This window comes from Engystomops pustulosus, chromosome 3 (genome assembly GCF_040894005.1).
Source record: "Engystomops pustulosus chromosome 3, aEngPut4.maternal, whole genome shotgun sequence".
Lineage (NCBI taxonomy): Eukaryota > Metazoa > Chordata > Amphibia > Anura > Leptodactylidae > Engystomops > Engystomops pustulosus.
Window position 1 is genome coordinate 9,430,544 of NC_092413.1, and position 19,174 is coordinate 9,449,717.

At 47.9% G+C, this 19,174-nt stretch overlaps 1 protein-coding gene across 1 annotated transcript in view; it reads right to left on the reverse strand.

Annotated features, from left to right (window-relative positions):
* LOC140120936 (calpain-13-like) overlaps positions 1 to 19,174 on the reverse strand; it is a 110,129-nt gene that overhangs the window by 50,831 nt on the left and 40,124 nt on the right. The window contains exons 3-7 of the mRNA XM_072139981.1: positions 12,346 to 12,415; positions 10,181 to 10,299; positions 5,167 to 5,300; positions 4,903 to 5,077; positions 2,494 to 2,568 (exon numbers count right to left, since the gene is read on the reverse strand). Of these exons, the coding sequence (XP_071996082.1) occupies positions 2,494 to 2,568; positions 4,903 to 5,077; positions 5,167 to 5,300; positions 10,181 to 10,299; positions 12,346 to 12,415 (573 nt within the window). The remainder of the gene's footprint in view (positions 1 to 2,493; positions 2,569 to 4,902; positions 5,078 to 5,166; positions 5,301 to 10,180; positions 10,300 to 12,345; positions 12,416 to 19,174) is intronic.

Consider the following 19,174-nt stretch of genomic DNA (forward strand, 5'->3'; position numbering starts at 1 on the left):
GGTTCTGAAGGTGATTCGCCGGTGGGGTCTGGGAATGTGGGAGATCAGGACCATGTCGAGGAAAGTCCTTGACAAGAGGGTTCTGTTGACCCATTTCCAGAAGCCTCTGGCCCTCAGGGATTGCCCAAGTCGGGATCTGAGGGTGGGTTTGAGTTTATTGAATTCCATCAGGATCCCCTTGAAGTTTTGGGACGTGACTTGGCGCTGCTTCCATGGAAAGCTGTGTGTGAGGGACAATCTGAAGTGTAGGAGCTCTGAGGAAAGGGGTTGTCCCCGGGAGGAGTGCGGTGGCCTGCTGGAGAGCATGGACCACTTCCTGCTTCAGTGCCCCTTTAACACAGAGGTGTACAACCGGGTGGGCGCTTCCATCCATTGGCCCATGTTGGCCGGTCTCTCCTATGGGGAGTGGGCCTATGGAGCATTCAGAGGCCTGGGTGGCCGGGACCGCTGCACGTTATTCCTAGTCAGTCTAGTGGTCAGGTACCACACGTGGAACGCACGGTGTTTAGTATCGACGCAGCGTAAAATCCTCCCGGTGGATGAGGTGGTTAGGAACATTCTGGGTGACCTGGTGAAGGTGCGCTCTCTGGAGTATGAGAGGCTGGGCACGGGGAGGGCCTCTCTCCTTTGGAGGGGGTTCTCCTTTAGTGTCCCTTAGTCTGTCATCTCCGCTCCTGGTGTTGGGCTGATGCTGCACTGTAGATTTTTGTTTTGTGTTCTGAGCATGTAGTGATGTAGCGGCTTGCAGGCGCCGAACCTGGGCTTTATGTGGTTTTGATTGATGATGTTGAGATTTTATTTGTATTCTGTTTTCTTTATGTTATGTTGTAAATACTGTATATATTGTATATATTGTATATAGTGGGGTTTGGGACACAGTGTTAGGTTGGGAGGGGGGTGATGGTGGTGGGATTTACGAACAAGTGACCTTGGACTCTATGACCCTGGGCACTGGTCTGGACTACTTAACGCAAACTTTGGACGTTAGACCAGTGTCTGGGGGGAAGGGGAGGGTGCGGGCGAGGGATTTGGTTTAGTGTAGTGTTGTGTGTATTTGTTATTATATAAAAAAAAAAAAAAAAAACGGGTGTGGGATGTGATCTGTGTGGGGTGGTTTGTTATTAGAGGGTGTGGGGTGGGTTTATGTATATTTATAGTCATTTATGTTTTATTTGTGGGTGTGGCTTGTCTTATTGTTTATTGGTTTGGTTTAGGTTGTGATAATCGGTTGGGTGGGGGTTGTGGTATTTGGTGTTTATTCATTTTGGTGTATTGTAAGTTATTGTTTTTGCTAGGTGTGAATGTGGCTGGACCAGCAGGTAAGAGATTGTATATATTGTATATTATGTTTTGTTTGTATTGTTATGTTTTTTACTTTTATATAAAATAAAAGATCTACAGGATGTAACTCAGGATCAGTACAGGATAAGTAATGTCATGTATGTACACAGTGACTGCACCACCAGCAGAATAGTGAGTGCAGCTCTGGGGTATAATACAGGATGTAACTCAGGATCAGTACAGGATAAGTAATGTCATGTATGTACACAGTGACTGCACCAGCAGCAGAATAGTGAGTGCAGCTCTGGAGTATAATACAGGATGTAACTCAGGATCAGTACAGGATAAGTAATGTCATGTATGTGCACAGTGACTGCACCAGCAGCAGAATAGTGAGTGCAGCTCTGGGGTATAATACAGGATGTAACTCAGGATCAGTACAGGATAAGTAATGTCATGTATGTACACAGTGACTGCACCAGCAGCAGAATAGTGAGTGCAGCTCTGGGGTATAATACAGGATGTAACTCAGGATCAGTACAGGATAAGTAATGTCATGTATGTACACAGTGACTGCACCAGCAGCAGAATAGTGAGTACAGCTCTGGAGTATAATACTAACTCCGGATGGTTAATTATTATAATTTTAGTTGTATATCCAGTTCTCCTTGCTGTTCCGTCTATGGTTGAGTCTCATTAAATATTTGCATTCTGCTGATGATTAAAGTTCTGATTTTCTATTTCTGTAAAATAATTGTCTTGGAGTTGTGCTGTGCTCACTGTTTTGCAGAAGATAATGAGGGAAGGTTTATTTGATTATTAGATGGATACATGTTTGATATTTTGGGGCGCTCGCTTGTGTCTTGTAATTGGATTGTGTTAATATTGTCTGCAAGTTACTTATGATTCACTTCCTAATTTATTCCAACATTTAACCAGTTCAAGACCAGACTCCAGGAGGAGGACCCCGATAAGACACCCCCTCCAGTCTTGCCTCTATGATACATTGTTACTTCATACAGTGTCCATATCTCAGCCATAATCAGGTGGACACATATTGGACACATTACATCTGACTACAATGGATTAGAGTTGGCTCCTATAGTGTTACCTGTGGAATCCTCCCTCTGTTATTATGTGAATCTATAGATATCAATAAGTAAAAGTTCCATAGGATTCCATAGGATAATATCCATAGACCCCACATCTTACCTGCGCGCCATCCGTCACGGTGTAGGCATGACCCTGGACCAGGCCGTTCTGCAGCTCTATGTTCCCAGTGTGTAACTGAAATATGAAATATATGGAATATATCACATTTTGTAGATAAGACAAGTGCAATATGAGGCCATTCCTATCCGATCCATCTTCTCCAATAAATCTGCAATGAGTCTGGTGACACGACAGGTGCCACGAGTCCTATACATGGAGCATAGATTACAGGGTGCAATGGATAACATAGCAATGACTCAACTTTATGGAATATTATGCTACAGTCTGCATCACTGCTCCGCCAACCCAGCTCTGCTACATCACTGTCGCTGATGCTTGGCTCGTCAGACTACATTCTGAATAACATACTACGAAATGAAAAGCTTTACACAATAGATATTTCTTCATCCATGACGACCCAACATGTACAACTATTGTGTGATGTGTCCTGCACAGGGAACGGTATGAGAAAAAATAGCTGCTTTGTGTTCATTTACCTCCTAAAAAGGCCAAAAAGGGGTTGGCAAAGGCACTTGAATTTAGAAAAAAAATACTGATGAAAACTACAGCTCATTCTCCAAAAAAACAAGCCCTGGCATAGCACAATTAGAGATCTTGTATTATTATTATTACCATTTACCAGTTTTAGAAGTTTTTTAGTGCAAAAGTAGGGAACATAAAAAATTTGGACCAGGCAATAATACTAATAGAAAAAAAATTCAGCCCCTTCTGCAAAAAACAAGCCCTCGCATGCCTCAATTATGGCTTTTGAATTTCATTATTATTTATATTACTAGTTGTATGTTTTATGCAAAAGTAGAAGACCTAAAAAAGAAATCAAACAAAAGCCTCAATCGAAAAATAATTATAAAAAAATTACAACTCATTGGGGCTCATTTACTAAGGGTCCGAACGCCGCACTTTCGTCGGGTTTCCCAAATATTTCCGTTTTGCACCGAATTGCCCCAGGATTTTGGCGCACGTGATCGGATTGTGGTGCATCGGTGCCGGCTTTCAAATCGGGGAAATTCGGAAAAAACTGCTGTATTTAAAAAACCATTTGTGTCGCAAGATCAGGCACTCACATGCACCGGGAAGAAGAAGGTGAACTCCGGCGGACCTCGGGGCAACAGCGACACTTGGTGGATATCGGGCGCGCAACCTTAGTTAATCCTGGCAGACCCGAATCCTCTTCGGACAACGCGCCGCAGGATCGCGACTGGACCGGGTAAGTAAATCTGCCCCATTGTGCAAAAAACAAACCCTCATATGCCTCAATTCTGTGTCTTGAATTTCTTTGTTATTGATATTACTAGTTATGTTTTGTGCAAAAAGTTTTATAAAACCTAACTCAAAAAAATAGTTCTGAAGAAAACTACAACTCATTCTGCAAAAAACAAGCCATTACCTCGCTCCACTAGGGGGGCCTTGCTTTTTAATTAATATGAAATATAATTAATAATTATTATTATTATTATTTATTTCTGTTGGATATATAACGTCACATTAATTTCTAATTATTATTAGTTATTTTATTTTTTTTTATCGTACAAAGCTAAAAACAAATATATATCTTTGGTGTTGGAGCCGACTAAGAGATTTTTTGATGAGAATGATACAAATTTAAGCTTTCGGGATCATTTACACTAAATTCTGGCCCAAATTTGTCTGATGTTGCCTCCACCCCTGATGACAGTGTCAGTGTTCGGTATTGTTCCTGGAGAGATGTGTAATTTTGCCTTTGTTTATGTTGTTAGTAGCAGCAGAACTGTGAAATATGGATTTATATTCTAGGTTTGTAGCTTCTCCAAGTGCACTGGAGGTGTGTCCTCACACTGCTGTGCTCTGTGCTCTCTGAAACAGTCTTTGTATTATCCGAGGAGAGATGTGTAATCAAATCTTTTTGTATGTTGTTAGTAGCAGCAGGACTGTGATCTATATTCCAGGATCATATTTTCCCCAAGTGAAATCAAACTTGCTCTAAGGTCCCTTAAAGAGCAGTTCCACAACCACTCTATGCTTCTCTGATAACCTTCTGTAGAAGTCTGCTACAGCTTTTACTCAAAGCAGATGTAGATGTAGAGCTGCTTAAAGCAGAGGGCACAGCAGTGTGAGGACATGTCCCCAGTACAAGCCTGTAATGTAAATCCATATATCACAGTCCTGTTGTTATTAATAAAATACACAAAGCTTTGATTGCACATCTCTCCAGGGACAATACCTAGCACAGAGCACAGCAGTGTGAGGACACAAGCCCAATGCACTTGGAGAACTACAATATTGGAATATAAATCACTATTTCACAGTCCTGCTGCTACTAACAGCACACACAGAGGTCTGATTAGACATTTCACCAGGGACAGCACCTAATGATGACTACATTGTATCTTACACAGATTTCATACTCACATCTCCTGGTGTTGTACATCCCATTAGAGATGCTGATCGTACTGCAGCTAATACAATGTCTCGCAGGTCTGGTGGGGGTTTGGATAAGTTAAAATCCATCTGCACCCCCCCAGTGAAATCAACCATTGCCTCCGAGATGAAACCCCAGTGCAGGTTCTGGTAAGACCCCCGCAGCCTAAAAAGTAATAAAAACAGCAATATAGAGAATGTGAGGAATAGCAACTACAATGATGCGTATATAAGATATATATGTATCAGACGTACTTAGCATAGGCTTTCTCTAACAGCGACGGCCAGAACTCATTGCTGACTCGCGGCTGCACTGACAAGTAGCTTCCATTGAGCATCGGCAGACGATCATCAACAACCACATCAACCCATTCTCCATACTGCCAGAACTAAGAGAGAAAGACACAAGATTAGTACAACATGTGGTCAAGATATTCACACAAACTGAGACTTCAACCCCAATCAGATGCTCCAAGCATGTAACAGAGGAACAAAGCATCTGGCTGTATAGTCTGGTCCTCCCCCTATAACAGCAATCTGCTGTGTAGTCTGGACCTCCCCCTATAACAGCAGTCTGGCTGTGTAGTCTGTACCTCCCCCTATTACAGCAGTCTGGCTGTGTAGTCTGTACCTCCCCCTATAACAGCAGTCTGGCTGTGTAGTCTGGACCTCCCCTATAACAGCAGTCTGGCTGTGTAGTCTGGACCTCCCCCTATATCAGCAGTCTGGCTGTGTAGTCTGGACCTCCCCCTATAACAGCACTCTGGCTGTGTAGTCTGGACCTCCCCCTATAACAGCAGTCTGGCTGTGTAGTCTGGACCTCCCCCTATATCAGCAGTCTGGCTGTGTAGTCTGGACCTCCTCCTATAACAGAAGTCTGGCTGTGTAGTCTGGATCTCCCCCTATAACAGCAGTCTGGCTGTGTAGTCTGGACCTCCCCCTATAACAGCAGTCTGCTGTGTAGTCTGGACCTCCCCCTATAACAGCCGTCTGGCTGTGTAGTCTGGACCTCCCCCTATAACAGCACTCTGGCTGTGTAGTCTGTACCTCACCCTATATCAGCAGTCTGGCTGTGTAGTCTGGACCTCCCCCTATAACAGAAGTCTGGCTGTGTAGTCTGGATCTCCCCCTATAACAGCAGTCTGGCTGTGTAGTCTGCACCTCCCCCTATAACAGCAGTCTGGCTGTGTAGTCTAGACCTCCCCATATAACAGCAGTCTGGCTGTGTAGTCTGGACCTCCCCCTATAACAGCAGTCTGGCTGTGTAGTCTGGACCTCCCGCTATAACAGCAGTCTGGCTGTGTAGTCTGGACCTCCCCCTATAACAGCACTCTGGCTGTGTAGTCTGGACCTCCCCATATAACAGCAGTCTGGTTGTGTATTCTGGACCTCCCGCTAAAACAGCAGTCTGTCTGTGTAGGCTGAACCTCCCCCTATAACAGCAGTCTGGCTGTGTAGTCTGGACCTCCTCCTATAACAGAAGTTTGGCTTTGTAGTCTGGACCTCCTCCTATAACAGAAGTCTGGCTTTGTAGTCTGGACCTCCTCCTATAACAGAAGTCTGGTTTTGTAGTCTTGATCTCCCCCTATAACAGCAGTCTGGCTGTGTAGTCTGGATCTCCACCTATAACAGCAGTCAGGCTGTGTAGCCTGGACCTCTCCCTATAACAGCAGTCTGGCTGTGTAGTCTGGACGTCCCTCTATAATAGCAGTCTGGTGGTGCAGTCCGGACCTTCCCCTATAACAGCAGTCTGGCTGTGTAGTCTGGACCTCCCTTTATAACAGCAGTCTGGCTGTGTAGTCTGGACCTCCTACTATAACAGCTGTCTGGCTGTGTAGTCTGGACCTCCCCCTATAACAGCAGTCAGGCTGTGTAGCCTGGACCTCCCCCTATAACAGCAGTCTGGCTGTGTAGTCTGGACCTCCCCCTAAAACAGCAGTCTGGCTGTGTAGTCTGGACCTCCCCTATAACAGCAGTCTGTCTGTGTAGTCTGGACCTCCCCCTATAACAGCAGTCTGGCTGTGTAGTCTGGACCTCCCCCTATAACAGCAGTCTGGCTGTGTAGTCTGGACCTCCCACCTATAACAGCAGTCTGGTTGTGTAGTCTGGACCTCCCCATATAACAGCAGTCTGGTTGTGTAGTCTGGACATCCCCATATAACAGCAGTCTGGATGTGTAGTCTGGACCTCCCCCTATAACAGCAGTCTGGCTGTGTAGTCTGGACCTCCCTCTATATCAGCAGTCTGGCTGTGTAGTCTGGACCTCCCCCTATATCAGCACTCTGGCTGTGTAGTCTGGACCTCCTCCTATAACAGCAGTCTGGCTGTGTGGTCTGGATCTCTCCTTATAACAGCATTCTGGTTGTGTATGCTGGACCTCCCGCTATAACAGCAGTCTGGCTGTGTAGTCTGGACCTCCCCCTATAACAGCAGTCTGGCTGTGTAGTCTGGACCTCCCTCTATAACAGTAGTCTGGCTGTGTGGTCTGGACCTCCTCCTATAACAGCAGTCTGGCGGTGTAGTCTGGACCTATCCCTATAACAGCAGTCTGGCTGTGTAGTCTGGACCTCCCCATATAACAGCAGTCTGGCTGTGTAGTCTGGACCTCCCCCTATAACAGCAGTCTGGCTGTGTAGTCTGGACCTCCCCCTATAACAGCAGTCTGGCTGTGTAGTCTGGACCTCCCCCTATAACAGCAGTCTGGCTGTGTAGTCTGGATCTCCCCCTATAACAGCAGTCTGGCTGTGTAGTCTGGACCTCCGCCTACAACAGCAGTCTGGCTGTGTAGTCTGGACCTCCCCCTATACCAGCAGTCTGGCTGTGTAACCTGGACCTTCCCTTATTACAGCAGTCTGGCTGTGTAGTCTGGACATCCCCCTATAACAGCAGTCTGGCTGTGTAGTCTGAACCTCCCAGTATAACAGCAGTCTGGCTGTGTGGTCTGGACCTCCCGCTATAACAGCAGTCTGGCTGTGTAGTCTGGACCTCCCCCTATAACAGCAGTCTGGCTGTGTAATCTGGACCTCCCCCTGTAACAGCAGTCTGGCTGTGTAGTCTGGACCTCCTCCTATAACATATAACAGCAGTCTGGCTGTGTAGTCTGGACCTTCCCCTATAACAGCAGTCTGGCTGTGTAATCTGGACCTCCCCCTGTAACAGCAGTCTGGCTGTGTATTCTGGACCTGCCCCTATAACAGCAGTCTGGCTGTGTAGTCTGGACCGCCCCCTATAACAGCAGTCTGGCTGTGTAGTCTGGACCTCCCCCTATAACAGCAGTCTGGCTGTGTAGTCTGGAGCTCCCCCTATAACATCAGTCTGGCTGTGTAGTCTGGATCTCCCACTATAACAGCAGTCTGGCTGTGTAGTCTGGACCTCCCCCTATAACAGCAGTCTGGTTGTGTAGTCTGGACCTCCCCCTTTAACAGCAGTCTGGCTGTGTAGTCTGGACCTCCCTTTATAACAGCAGTCTGGCTGTGTAGTCTGGACCTCCCCATATAACAGCAGTCTGGCTGTGTAGTCTGGACCTCCCCCTATAACAGCAGTCTGGCTGTGTAGTCTGGACCTCCCCCTATAACAGCAGTCTGGCTGTGTAGTCTGGACCTCCCCCTATAACAGCAGTCTGGCTGTGTAGTCTGGATCTCCCCCTATAACAGCAGTCTGGCTGTGTAGTCTGGACCTCCGCCTATAACAGCAGTCTGGCTGTGTAGTCTGGACCTCCCCCTATACCAGCAGTCTGGCTGTGTAACCTGGACCTTCCCCTATTACAGCAGTCTGGCAGTGTAGTCTGGACCTCCCCCTATAACAGCAGTCTGGCTGTGTAGTCTGGACCACTCCCCCCCCCCTCTATAACAGCAGTCTGGCTGTGTGGTCTGGACCTCCCGCTATAACAGCAGTCTGGCTGTGTAGTCTGGACCTCCCCCTATAACAGCAGTCTGGCTGTGTAGTCTGGACCTCCCCCTATGGCAGCAGTCTGGCTGTGTAGTCTGGGCCTCTCCCTATAACAGCAGTCTGGCTGTGTAGTCTGGACCTCCTCCTATAACAGCAGTCTGGCTGTGTAATCTGGACCTCCCCCTGTAACAGCAGTCTGGCTGTGTAGTCTGGACCTCCCCCTATAACAGCAGTCTGGCTGTGTAGTCTGGACCTCCCACTATAACAGCAGTCTGGCTGTGTAGTCTGGACCTCCTCCTATAACAGCAGTCTGGCTGTGTAGTCTGGACCTCCCCCTATAACAGCAGTCTGGCTGTGTAGTCTGGACTATTTGAGAGCCCCCCCTCACTGCTTGTCGCTGCCCCCGGCTCCACTCAGCTATTTCCAGTCATGGTTATAGTGTCTTGACTTTTATTCCCTTCATCTTATCTATGAGATATTTTTGGGCCTTTCATACATCGGTGACCTCCTGTATTTACCCAGCGCGGTCACCTCATTACGCCCCGTCACGTGGTTTCTACAAATGTTTACACTCTGGGTTCTGCTCTTGTCATTTGCACATTGTATGAGATACATTATCCGCTCTAATCCAGGTGTGAGGACAATGACAACTCCTCAAAGACGGGATTAAGGAGGTCTAGAGGGAATGGGCGGCACCTTACACGGCTCCTGCGGTTGAGTCCACCTGCCACCCCACAGGATTATTATGTAGCAATTTTTGGATGGAGGTGAACAGTTAATTATTTCCTACTTGGCAGATTTGGGCTCTGTGAATGGGGTGAAAAGGTGAGGCCACATCTGGTCAGTTCTGGGATCTCACATGATCTACACCTGAGGTTCCTGAGGGTTAAGACTTTTTTTTTAGCCTTGATACTGTTGACAGATCTGCACAACTAAGGTCTTCAATTTTAGTACAGGTCATGGACTATGGTTTATCCAATCTTCTATTGGACCAAACATGTTCAGAAACCTTAGAAGGTCATACAACTAAGATCACATGATCATTATCCAGATACTTGGAGACCTTCACAGACGAGGTCTCAGGTTTTTAGTGCAGGTCATGGACTATGGTTTATTTTGTGCACTATTGGTCCAAAAAGTTAAACCAAACTGCAGGACCAGCAGAAGGTCTTGTACCCAATGTCCTGTGACCACTGTCTGTACAGGTCCTAATTTTGTTGACAGGCCAGTACAGATAAGGGCTGAAGACTTTTGGGCAGCCCAAGGGCTACTGGACCTCAAGCGTTGAAGGGTTGTCTAGACAGTTACCGTAATTTGTAGCGTTCCCCAATGTCGAGGGATTTGGGGCCGAGTAAATCCAATGGTTAAATATTCACCTTACCCTGAAATGAAATATTCCGGCGTACTTGGAAGTGAATTCCTGGTCTTTTGGAACAACATTTTCCAGAAATTTGCGGTGCAGAGTTAGAGCCCCAACAGCAGAGAGAACCCAGCAGTCACCTGCAGGAGATGGGGAAGGAACATAGTGGTTGGAAAATCGGGGGATGAAGATCATTGACCAACTTGAAGTCCAGAGTCTGAGATGACCAAGGGGCAAAATTATACGGCCACAAAGTCACAAGAAATCCTTCAGGATCCGAATTTACTCCCTCTAAAGCCCCTTAGATGATGTCCACCTGTAGCCACCACAAGGACACCAGGAGTATTACAGCTGTGACAATGCAGAGGGTCAACCTCAACTGGAGATGTGTGGTAGACCCCCCCCCCCTCAGCTGGAGATGTGTGGTAGACCCCCCCCTCAGCTGGAGATGTGTGGTAGACCCCCCCCCCCTCAGCTGGAGATGTGTGGTAGACCCCCCCCCCCTCAGCTGGAGATGTGTGGTAGACCCCCCCCCTCAGCTGGAGATGTGTGGTAGACCCCCCCCCCCTCAGCTGGAGATGTGTGGTAGACCCCCCCCCCCCTCAGCTGGAGATGTGTGGTAGACCCCCCCCCCCCCTCAGCTGGAGATGTGTGGTAGACCCCCCCCCCCTCAGCTGGAGATGTGTGGTAGTCCCCCCCCCCCCCCTCAGCTGGAGATGTGTGGTAGACCCTCCCCCCCCTCAGCTGGAGATGTGTGATAGACCTCCCCCCCCCCTCAGCTGGAGATGTGTGGTAGACCCCCCCCCCCCTCAGCTGGAGATGTGTGGTAGATCCCCCCCCCCTCAGCTGGAGGTGTGTGGTAGACCCCCCCCCCCTCAGCTGGAAATGTGTGGTAGATCCCCCCCCCCTCAGCTGGAGGTGTGTGGTAGACCCCCCCCCCTCAGCTGGAGATGTGTGGTAGATCCCCCCCCCCCTCAGCTGGAGGTGTGTGGTAGACCCCCCCCCCCCCTCAGCTGGAAATGTGTGGTAGACCCCCCCCCTCAGCTGGAAATGTGTGGTAGATCCCCCCCCCCCCTTCAGCTGGAGATGTGTGGTAGACCCCCCCCCCCCTCAGCTGGAGATGTGTGGTAGACCCCCCCCCCCCCTCAGCTGGAGGTGTGTGGTAGACCCCCCCCCCCTCAGCTGGAGATGTGTGGTAGACCCCCCCCCCCCTCAGCTGGAGATGTGTGGTAGACCCCCCCCCCCCTCAGCTGGAGATGTGTGGTAGACCCCCCCCCCCTCAGCTGGAGATGTGTGGTAGACCCCCCCCCCCCCCTCAGCTGGAGATGTGTGGTAGACCCCCCCCCCCCTCAGCTGGAGATGTGTGGTAGACCCCCCCACCCTCAGCTGGAGATGTGTGGTAGACCCCCCCCCCCCCTCAGCTGGAGATGTGTGGTAGACCCCCCCACCCTCAGCTGGAGATGTGTGGTAGACCCCCCCCCTCAGCTGGAGATGTGTGGTAGACCCTCCCCCCCCTCAGCTGGAGATGTGTGGTAGACCCCCCCCTCAGCTGGAGATGTGTGGTAGATCCCCCCCCCCTCAGCTGGAGATGTGTGGTAGACCCCCCCCCTCAGCTGGAGATGTGTGGTAGACCTCCCCCCCCCTCAGCTGGAGATGTGTGGTAGACCCCCCCCCCCAGCTGGAAATGTGTGGTAGACCCCCCCCCCCTCAGCTGGAGATGTGTGGTAGATCCCCCCCCCCCTCAGCTGGAGATGTGTGGTAGACCCCCCCCCCCCTCAGCTGGAGATGTGTGGTAGACCCCCCCCCCCTCAGCTGGAGATGTGTGGTAGACCCCCCCCCCCTCAGCTGGAGATGTGTGGTAGACCCCCCCCCCCCCTCAGCTGGAGGTGTGTGGTAGACCCCCCCCCCCTCAGCTGGAGATGTGTGGTAGACCCCCCCCCCCCTCAGCTGGAGGTGTGTGGTAGACCCCCCCCCCCTCAGCTGGAGATGTGTGGTAGACCCCCCCCCCCCTCAGCTGGAGATGTGTGGTAGACCCCCCCACCCTCAGCTGGAGATGTGTGGTAGACCCCCCCCCCCCCTCAGCTGGAGATGTGTGGTAGACCCCCCCCCCCCCCCTCAGCTGGAGATGTGTGGTAGACCCCCCCCCCCCCCTCAGCTTATTTCAGACAGGACCCATGAATATCTACCGATCTCTCCTTGCATGATGTCGAATATACTGGCGCCATCCACCAGGAATCGGGCGTCTCCCTGCAGCTCCTGGAGATAGGAAAGAAAATGGCGTAAGCACTGGAGAGCGGATATCGGAACAAGGGCCGGATTTATCTTACGTTGTTCTATTTTGTGTATTATTTTGCGCCATATTTGTCTAATGTCACCATTTCCTTAGATGAGATCCTTCTCTGCGTTTTTTTTTTTTAGACTTTTTCATATATTTGCGACTTTTTGTAAAAAGTCCCAATGAGAAAAAGTTCTATAAATCATCTCCAGCCGCCGACATTCTGCTGCAACGTCCAATCATTCACCATTCAGGAACATTCTACAGACTAATAGATCTTTTTTGGGAGGTTTTTATATAGAAAAATCAAAAAATGGATATAATTTTATGATTTAATGATAATATTACTGTTACAGTTCTGTATATAGAGACGTCCTGTCCCTGTGTGTCCTGTACCTGGTGCGGCCACAGTCACATACATTATAGGGAGAACTTGTGGGGCTCAGCCACGTGTCCTTATACTGTACATCACTGGGGCACATTTACTTACCCGGTCCTGTCGCGATCCAGCGGCGCGTTCTCCGTCGAGGATTCAGGTTTTCCGGCGATTCACTAAGGTAGTGCGCCCGATGTCCACCAGGTGTCGCTGCTGCGCCGAGTTCCGCCGGTGTTGACTGTCCTATCCTGGGAGCAGGTAAGCGCGTGTCAAGCGACACATTTGATTTTTTTTAAATTCCACGGTAGGAATCCGTCTGGTTTTCCTATGGCCACGCCCCCCCCCCCCCCCGATTTCCGTCGCATGCATGCCGGCGCCGATGCGCCACAATCGGGAATTTGGCGTAAACCGGTCATTTTCGGGAAACACGACGAAAGAGAGCAAGTAGTAAATGACCCCCACTGTGTGCGTATAGAGGGCGATACACTCCGTGATCCTCCCCCTGAAAGCAGTCCACCTCGGTAAAAAGATAGTGATTGGCTGTTGCCATTATATTTGGCTGTTTCCCAATGAGGTCAGTGCCCTTATATGGAGACTGAAATAACTGGGGACCTCCCACCTGCCGGATGTGTTCAGGCAACGGCAGGGGAGGGGTTAATGTGAACAGCCCCGTATTATGATGGTTTATATTAGTATAAAAATGAAAAAAATCCCGGCACCTCTAGGTGAAAGCAAAATTCCTCCTTTTATTTTTGGAGGTGATGATGGTTTATATTGTTAAAGAGAACCCGTCATGCAAAATAACCCCCCTAATCTAAATATATTTCCATAAACTGCCATTAGAGAGCATTGCCTCCATCCCTTCATTGTCCCTCTACATGCCTGTAACCCTAAGCAATGAGGTCCTAAAGCTGTATGCAAATGACCTGTGAAATGTCCAATGAAGCATTAGCATATTCAAGCTGTCCAGCTTATTCATGAGTGGGAGGTACAGCCACGCCCCCAGTGCATGACTGACAGCCTGTATAATGATGTGAGGCTGTATAATGATGGGCTTCCTGGTGCTGGTGGCCACGCCCCCAGTGCATGACTGACAGCCTGTATAATGATGTGAGGCTGTATAATGATGTGCTTCCTGGTGCTGGTGGACACGCCCCCTGCAGCCTGTGTGTGTATGAGATACTCCTATACATATGACTGACAGCCTGTATAATGATGTGAGGCTGTATAATGATGTGCTTCCTGGTGGCCACGCCCCCTGCAGCCTGTGTGTGCATGTGTGTGTGTATAGGAGAGATACAACAGCAGTTACAAAATAACAAAAAAAAAAATTCCCATTGAAGTCTATGGGAGAGCGAAAATCTGCATCAATGTGCAGTTTCCGTGCAGAATTCTCAGTCAAAACGGATGGGGAAAAAAACGCATGCGGAAAATCTGCATTAAAATCGCATATAGAAATTGCACATATCGGATGCAGATTTTGGGCAGAGCCGAACACACGGGCAGTTTTTTTTAACCTATAAACCAAAAAAAAGAAGAAATCTGTCTGATCAGGGGGTTTATGGGGTTGAAGATCATTTTGATAATAGCCCTGGTGGCTTGGGGTCAATATTCTCAGATTTCGTAGTAAATTATGATGATTTTTAGACCTGGTGATATATTTGTTACGATGCATAACCCTGGTGGTCTAGAGTGGTGAGGGGGGTTAATACATTTTATACCTGGTGATATATTTGTCGCAATGAAGAAAATAACCCTGGTGGTCTAGAGTTGTAAGGAGGTTAATCTATTTTTATAACTAGTGGTATATTATAATGATGATGATAATAGCCCTGGTGGTATAGAGTGGTAATGTGGTCAATATATTTTTATGACGCTGGTAATGACCCTGGTGGTCTAGAGTGGTAAGGAGGTTAATCTATTTTTATAACTAGTGGTATATTATAATGATGATGATAATAGCCCTGGTGGTCTAGAGTGGTAAGGAGGTCAATACATTTTATACCTGGTGATATATTTATTACGATGAAGAAAATAACCCTGGTGGTCTAGAGTGGTAAGGCGTCAATATATTTTTATGACGCTGGTAATGACCCTGGTGGTCTAGAGCGGTAAGGAGGTCAATCTATTTTTATAACTAGTGGTATATTATAATGATGATGATGATAATTGCCCTGGGGGTCTAGAGTGGTAAGGAGGTCAATATATTTTATATAACTAGTGGTATATTATAATGATGATGATGATAATAGCCCTGGTGGTCTAGAGTGGTAAGGCAGTCAATATATTTTTATGATGCTGGTAATGACCCTGGTGGTCTAGAGTGGTAAGGAGGTCAATATATTTTTATAACTAGTGGTATATTATAATGATGATGATAATAGCCCTGGTGGTCTAGAGTGGTAAGGAGGTCAATCTATTTTTTATAACTAGTGGTATATTATAATGATGATGATAATAGCCCTGGTGGTCTAGAGTGGTAAGGCGGTCAATATATTTTTATGACGCTGGTAATGACCCTGGTGGTCTAGAGTGGTAAGGAGGTATTATAACTAGTGGTATATTATAATGATGATGTTAATAGCCCTGGTGGTCTAGAGTGTTAAGGATCTTTCTATGAAGTCTCTAGGCTGTGATACCCAGGTATAAGCATCCAGCGCAGTGTGTCTGATACTCCCCCGCAGCGCTCCATTGCTGACGCTCTCCCGTCACATCAGATTTGATATTCCGCTTTTATCACAATAACTGCAGATTGTAATCTGTGTCTCTCAATTACGGCGGAGATTTTCATCAGCGTCTCATTCAGAGGTGAAGTGATTATTCCGTCTTCCATCTAATCACTGCGCTCCGCATCCTCCCAGGGAGCTGATAAGACTTCTGGTGGAGGAGGAGGAGGAGGAGGAACTCTTACTTTACACATGGAGTACAGAGAGGTGACCTGATGGTGCTCCCTGATTTAAAGGGATCCTGCATGATGTACCAAGGCTTAAAGGGAATCTCCCCTCACAATCCATCCTGATAAACCAGGGACATTACTCATAGACCCAGGCACCAGGACTGTGGTATCTTCTTATATGTGTTATCCATGGCCTCCTGCCTTCTAAAATCAACTTTTAAAATTATGCTAACCAGAGCCCCTCTGTGATGTAGCTTCACAGTTTATTACACAATGCTGGAGCACTTCCCCCCTTCCCACTGTGTGAGACTACAGCAGGCAAAGGGAGGGGGAAGCTGTGTAACAGCCTGTGAAGCTACAGCACGGTCGGCCTCTGGTAATATACCCAGGAGCCCTTCTGGCTCATTAGCATAGTTGACTTTCCAAAGAAGGAGATCCTGAGTACAATGATCTGATGTCAGTCCTGATGATCCGCTAATCATTAGCTCCACCCTGTATGTAAATGTGAAGAGACGATTGCAGGGGGACCACAGGGGGCGCCGCAGCTCATTGTCATGCTGCACATAGATCGTACTATAGGGGAGAAGTGCTACAGGTTGGCCATGTGCTAGAGATGGGCTATGCTATTTAAAGGTAGTACTAGAGGTTGGTCATACTGTTCAGGGATGGTGCTTGATGTGGATCCTACTATTCAGTTGTGGTGCTGGGGGTGGGCTTTGCTATTCAGGGGTGGAGGTAAAGGTGGGCCATGCTATTCAGGGGTGGTATTAGAGGTGTGCAATGTTATTTATAGACAGTGCTAAAGGTGGACCATACTATTCACAAGTGGTGCTAGAGATGGTAGATGGTAGATGGTATGCTATTCAGGGGTGGTGCTAGCGGAGGGTCATACTATTCAGAGGTGGTATTAGATGTGTGCAATGTTATTTATAGAAGGTGCCAAAGACTGGACAATGCTATTCAGATGTGGTGCTATAGATAGGTTATGCTATTCAGGGGTGGTGCTAAAGGTGGGTCATGTAATTCAGGGTGGAGCTAGAGGTGGGTCCTTCTATTTAGGGGTGGTGCTAGAGGTGGGTTTTGCTATTCAGGGGTGGTGCTAGAGGTGGGTTTTGCTATTCAGGGGTGGTGCTAGAGGTGGGTCCTGCTATTCAGGGATGGTGCTAGAGGTGGGCCATGCTATTCAGGGATGGTGCTAGAGGTGGGCCATGCTATTCAGGGGTGGTGCTAGAGGTGGGCCATGCTATTCAGGGGTGGTGCTAGAGGGGGTTCATGCTATTCAGGGGTGGTGATAGAGGTGGATCTTGCTATTTTCCCTGTATTGCCCCGGGATTTTGGCGCATGCGATCGGATTGTGGCGATTCAGGGGTGGTGATAGAGGTGGGTTTTGCTATTCAGAGGTGATGCTAGAGATGGGTCATGCTAGATGAGCTAATTTTGAAGGTGATACTAGCAGTGTGACCGTTCTATTTAGGGGGCTACATTCAGAGGTGGTTCTGGATACAGTTTTGAAGGTGCGGCCATGACATTTCACGATGTGCTTGAGGAGGAGACTGTTTTAAAGGCAATTCCAGACATGCGGCCAAACTACTCAGGGGAGATTCTATAAAGGGAGCCTATAGCAGAGATGATTCTAGAGGTGCGGCCATGCTATTCGGGGGTGGTGTTAGAGGTGTGGCCATGCTATTCGGGGGTGGTGCTAGAGGTGCGGCCATGCTATTCGGGGGTGGTGTTAGAGGTGTGGCCATGCTATTCGGGGGTGGTGCTAGAGGTGTGGCCATGCTATTCGGGGGTGGTGCTAGAGGTGTGGCCATGCTATTCGGGGGTGGACTGTACATGAAACATTTAATTAGAAAAATTATTATTCGCTCTTGTTAGGGGATGATTTTCTGTACTTCCAAGTATTATAGTGCGATAATAAGGAGGAATCGGGGAAATTCCGTAAATTATCCACTTTGTCGTAGTTTATAATCAGGTCCTTTCCACAACTTTCATATTTTTTAAAATCCGATTCAGATATTTTCGATGTTTTAGCTATTTATTCCTCTAGATTTAGTATCACCCGTCATGGGGCTTTTTTTTTCTTTTTTTTCTCAGTTTGGTTACATTAGTATAAATTCCATCATTGAAATAAATTAAATGTTCACAGACTATTAACTTCATTCCAAAACCCCCGGTAAGTAAAAAGACAATAAAAAAAATAATTCTCTGATTCATGCTTAAAAACACACACAAAATTGAAAAGTGTGGATCATTTTACAGCACATTAATCCCTTTAATCCAGTCCAGGGGCGAATTAAAGGTGCTTTCCCCTTATACATTCACAGCCGCAGTCTCCGAGGAAATAAGAATCAGTCACACACCGACTGTGGCCGAGTAATCACCCAAACCCCGCGCATCATAAAGTCACCGAGAAGAAGCCGGAAGAGAAGGATTTCGGTTTTAATATTATTTTAATGTAAATTCAAAACTGCAGAGAAAAAAATGATATCATACTCATAACCTAGTAACTTTTCACTCAATATAACTACTAAAATACTGCCCAGTGGCGTAACTACCGCCGTAGCAGCCGTAGCAGCTGCTACGGGGCCCTTGAGGTTCAGGGGCCCGGGGATGCACGGACCCTGTGTGCACTGCTTTGCCAAGTGGTCCGTGAATACACTGCTGGGTGCCTGGCAGATGTGTCCCCGGGCCCCTCCTCTCGGTCCCGGCTTCCGCCCACCTGTCTCCTGGCCCACCCACCCCTCATGGATCGCTGACCTGAAACTCCCATTTGCCACCTCCCTGACCCGCCCGCCTGCGTCCCACCAGCCGCCTCCCACCTCCCTTACCTGTCCGCCGGCACACGTGACCGCGGCCCGCCTACCCCCTGCATAGCTGCACAGCTGGCCGATTACACACGGCACAGTTGACAACCACCCGACCACGCCCCCCATCCTCCCGGCCGGTGAACAGCCACCCCTCTTCCCCTCCCGCCCGGGAAACGAACCCCCCCCAACTACTATAATACTGCCCCCTATGTACAAGAATATAACTACTATAATACTGCCCCCTATGTACAGGAATATAACTACCATAATGCTGCCCCCTATGTACAGGAATATAACTACTATAATACTGCCCCCTATGTACAAGAATATAACTACTATAATACTGCCCCCTATGTACAAGAATATAACTACTATAATACTGCCCCCTATGTACAAGAATATAACTACTATAATACTGCCCCCTATGTACAGGAATATAACTACTATAATACTGCCTCCTATGTACAAGAATATAACTACTATAATACTGTCCCCTATGTACAAGAATATAACTACTATAATACTGCCCCCTATGTACAGGAATATAACTACTATAATACTGCCCCCTATGTACAAGAATATAACTACTATAATACTGCCCCCTATGTACAGGAATATAACTACTATAATACTGCCCCCTATGTACAGGAATATAACT